Raw genomic sequence first — 4,897 nt, 5'->3', positions numbered from 1 at the left:
ATCGAATTGGACCTTCTCGAGCCACGCCTTGAAGAGTTTAAAATTCAGATTTATGGGGAGACGATTGTGCAACGGATCGAATACGAACAAATCCCACACTACTTCTCTTTGTGCAAACATGTTGGGCATCGAGACTCAGAATGCTATTCGAAAGGCGATGCTCCCAAACCACCTCCCCGGAAGCCGAGCAACCCGGCTGTGAAAGGAAAGAGGGTTGTTGAAGAGGTCGAGCGGGGCAAAGCAGTAGCAAAGGAAACTGGTGAGAGCTCAAAGATGATGGACCAGCCAGAACAGCTTCAGCCTGCAAAGGACACTAGGTACCATACTCAACACAGAATTGATTCTTTGGCTAGCGTGGAGGAAAATATTGTTTCTGTTGATGTCGCTAACACTACCTGTGGGGATGGAAAAATGGGTGAGCAGAATTCGAAAAATAAAATAGATGAAGGAAATTGGATACATGTGGGTATTGCTACCATGCTTCTCCAACAGAATTCAGATGAGGGGAGAGTTTGGTTAGTAATGCCATGCCATTGAAGATCTACGACCCGACTTGCTTGACCAATCGCAACCCTGCCGACACAGACTCGACAAAGCAGTTGTTACAGGAGCTGGTCTCCCTGGCCAGACTGCCCAGAAATCAATTCCTCGTGGACAGGATACCGGAATACCTAATCAAGAATACAAAGGTGAAAATTTGAGTGATAAACCAGAGGAGTATCTTGTGCGATTCAAGGATAAAGACAAATTGAATCAAGAAAAAAATGGAAGAATAAAAATAGTTGAGGTCGTGTCAAAATGTAAAGGAGTAGTACTCCTATTTCTATGTTTTGTTGATTTTGTTGTATTGCGTAACTTTATATTCAATGAAGAAGGGATGGGGACCCCGAAAAGCTTCTCCCACCTTCGGGTGTTTATTTTTTTAAAAAAAAAATCATAAACCCCAAACCCCCCAAACCCTAAACCGAAACCCCAAACCTCAAAAACCTAAAACCCTAAACCCTCTCTCTCTACGATCTCAGCCTGATCATTTTGGCGCCGTCTGTGGGAACGTCAGGTGACGTTTGTTTTTCATTATCAGGTTATTAGTGATTAGGAGCTGGAGGTGAAGAACGACCTGGGGTGCGATCTATGATCTCAGCTTGATCATTTTGGCGCCGTCTGTGGGAACGTCAGGTGACGGATAGACGTTCTAAGGAACATATACCGGAAATGGAGACTCCGACAGAAAACCGAGAACCAATTACACACTTGTCAAGCCGAGAAATGGAAACTCCAGTAACTGACCGAGAATTAACTGTACACTTGACACGGCGAGAACTGCAACAAATGATGGAAGAAGCGGGGAGAAATGCCCTTGTAGCATACGAGAGGAGAACGGCGACTCCGCTTGAAAGAGAAGTAGCGGGAAAAAGGTTGTTCCAGGAAGGAGTCGAAGGGCGAGATAACGAGGGAATGAGTAAACGGGGAGCGAATAAGAAAGGCCCTCCGCCTTCCGAGGTCGGGTCCAGCAGTAGGGCTCTAAGTCGTCCAAGGGGACCAGCTATATCTCGAGTTGAGGTAGACAACGTTAGTAAGCAGATAGCTTTGTTGGGAAAGCAAATTGATGAACTCAAGAAGCGGGGGGAAATAGTAGCACACAATCGTAATTCACCGTTCGCTAACCAGATACTCATAGAAATGTTTAATTCAACGTTAGGATGCCAGATCTCCCAAAGTACGCTGGAACACGAGATCCTCAAGAACATCTAGCCGCCTTCGATATGGTAATGAATCTATATGGGCAGTCAAGTTCCATAGTTGCAAAATTGTTTGTTACCACGTTGATAGGGAAGGCTCAAGAGTGGTTTACGAATTTGCCCCCAGGCAGTATAGAGTCGTACGAGCAATTGGTACAAAAATTCGCATTTCACTTTGCAAGTAAGAGAAAATAAAAAAGATCGGCTACGCACTTATTTACTATTCGGCAGGGGGAGAATGAAAGTTTGAAAAGCTTTATGGGACGTTTTAATAACGAAACGTTGGAGGTGCAGAATCTTAGGATAGATATGATGACTAGTATCCTTATCCACGGGTTGAAGAAAGGGGTTTTTGCATCTGCTTTAGCAAGGGACCCGCCGATAGATACAGAGCAGTTGATGGCGATGGCACAGAAATACATTGACGAAGAGGAGATGAACGCTATGAAAGATGAGGAATGGAGAGTTACATCAGAACGAGCGAGAGATGGAAGGTTCGGTAGAGATCGTGATGTGCGACCTAAAAGGGAGAAAAAAAAGGAACCACTTTACCAGTCGAAATACAGTAAGTATACCCCTTTAAATATGACAAGGGCTAAAGCTCTCATGTTGGTGGAAAAAGATACTGTATTGATATGGCCGAAGCACACAAGGATTACTCTAGCTAAAAGGTATTCGAATAAATACTGTCGTTCCACCGAGAAAAAGGACATGATACCGAGGAGTGCTACTAGTTGAAAGATGAGATAGAGCGGTTGGTCCGACAGGGGTACTTCAGGAGACAGAATCCTCATAATTTTGTAGAGAGGAGACGTGATCGAAGAGGTAGGTCGAGAAGCAGGGAGCGCAGGCCAAATTGGGTAACTGAAAGAGAGAACCAGACGGTGGGAGAAAATGCGCCTGTGAAAGGCATCATCCATACTATAGCCGGAGGATCCGAAAGATGGTCGAGAAGAGCTAGGAGGAGATTCGAGAGAGAGAGTAGGTTGGAGCGACGTGAGCAAGGGGTAAATATGACAGGCAACCCCGAGATCGTGTTCGGAGATCGAGATGCAGGTACAAGGATAGTGACAGATAATGATTCGATGGTGATAAGGATGGATATAGCAAATTTCACAGTCCACAAGGTTTTGATAGACAATGGGAGTTCGGCAGATATAATTTTCAAAGAAATGCTGAATAAGATGGGGCTTGATAATGTAATGATGGAACCAGCAAGTACTCCGTTGGTCGGGTTTGGTGGAGGCGAGGTGGCATCGCTGGGGACGGTGAATTTACCCGCTTCCCTCGGAGAAGAGCCAAAGCGTAAAACGTTAATGGTAAAATTTTTAGTTGTTGATATGCCTTTTGCGTATAACGTTATCCTGGGGAGACCCGGGCTTAATTCTTTCAGGGCGGTAGTGTCAACATACCACCTTAAGATGAAGTTCCCTACTCAGTCCGGGATAGGGGAGGTTGTGTGCGACCAGATTGAAGCTAAGAGGTGCTACAACTTGTCCTTGGGAAAGGGTGAGAAGACGGAAAAGAGGAAACTTCATGAAGCAAAGAAAGAAGAGTGGCAAATATTGAAGGCGGGGAGGTTAGAACCCCTTGGACACAAAGAGGTGGAGTTAATACAGGGAGATCCGTCAAAGACCACCAAGATAGGGCCCAACCTGGGGCAATTCGAGGGCGTCATGATTGCTTTTTTAAGAAGTAATGTTGATATGTTCGCATGGGACCCGTCAAATTTACGGGGTATCAACCCGGAGGTGATAGTGCACAGGTTGAATGTTGATCCTTCCATGCGATCGGTTCAACAGAAAAAGCGAACCTTTGGAGGTGAGAAAAATACTATCATTGAAGGAGAGGTAAATAAGTTACTGAGAGCTGGTTATGTGTCCGAGGTTCAATACACGGATTGGTTAGCTAATGTGGTGTTGGTACCGAAGCTGGGTGGTAAATGGAGAATGTGCACAGATTTCACAGATCTCAATAAGGCGTGGCCAAAAGATCCCTATCCATTGCCTAGGATTGATGTCTTAGTAGATTCAACGGCTGGGTATAAAAAAATTTCTCTATGATGGATGCGTATCAAGGGTATCATCAAATTTATATGGCAACGGAAGATCGAATAAAGACCTCTTTTGTGACTGATCGTGGTATTTTTTGTTATAATGTTATGCCTTTTGGATTGAAAAATGCAGGGGCAACGTACCAGAGGCTGGTGAACAAGATGTTTGCGCAGCAAATCGGGAAGACTATGGAGGTGTATGTGGATGACATGCTGGTTAAGAGTCATAAGCCCGACGAACACCTGGAGCATTTGAAGATAACTTTTGCGATCATGAGGGAACATGGGATGAAACTCAATCCCAATAAATGTACATTCGGCGTTGCTGGAGGAAAATTTCTAGGCTACATGGTCAGCGAGAGGGGAATAGAAGCAAACCCCGAGAAGATAGAGGCCATATTGAACCTGAAATCACCCACGTCCATCAAAGAGGTCTAGAAATTGACAGGTAGGATCGCATCTCTTAATCGCTTTATTTCTAGATCTGCAGATCGCAATTTACATTTCTTTAAAATATTGAGAAAAGTCAAAGGATTTGACTGGACCGATGAATGCGAGTGAGCCTTCCAGGAATTAAAAAGCTACTTGAGGTCGCCACCTCTTTTGGCCAATCCCAGAGAAGGGGATATATTGTATCTCTATCTAGCTATTTCGAATAATGCGGTTAGCTCGGTATTGGTAAAAGAAAAGGGAAAGATTCAGAACCCTGTATATTATGTGAGTAAAATGTTACAAGGTGCGGAGACTAGATATGCTGAGATCGAAAAATTGGCGCTAGCTGTGGTCGTGACTGCTAGGAAGTTGAGGCCGTATTTCCAGTCGCATCAAATAGTGGTAAGGACGAATCATCTCCTCAGAAATATCCTCACGCGACCAGAGGCGTCAGGTAGAATGATAAAGTGGGCGGTCGAACTGGGGGAGTTCGACATCACTTATCAGAGTCGAACAGCAGAGAAAGCCCAAATTTTAGCTGATTTTATGATAGAAATCCGGCGCCCCAGAGGATCCAGGAACATGGATGTTGCATGTGGATGGATCCTCTAATGCCTACAATGGAGGAGCAGGGATACTGATAGAGGGGCCTGGAGATATCGAAATTGAGGGC

At 44.8% G+C, this 4,897-nt stretch overlaps 1 protein-coding gene across 1 annotated transcript in view; it reads left to right on the top strand.

The window, feature by feature from the left end:
* The window catches only part of LOC105165875, a 1,310-nt gene continuing 931 nt past the window's right edge, over window positions 4,519-4,897 (top strand). Inside the window, exon 1 of the mRNA XM_011085035.1 lies at window positions 4,519-4,819. Coding sequence (XP_011083337.1) covers window positions 4,519-4,819 — 301 coding nt within the window. The remainder of the gene's footprint in view (window positions 4,820-4,897) is intronic.

Source organism: Sesamum indicum, linkage group LG6, assembly GCF_000512975.1.
Source record: "Sesamum indicum cultivar Zhongzhi No. 13 linkage group LG6, S_indicum_v1.0, whole genome shotgun sequence".
In the NCBI taxonomy this organism is placed as follows: Eukaryota; Viridiplantae; Streptophyta; class Magnoliopsida; order Lamiales; family Pedaliaceae; genus Sesamum; species Sesamum indicum.
This window is presented reverse-complemented; position numbering and strand designations above follow the sequence as displayed.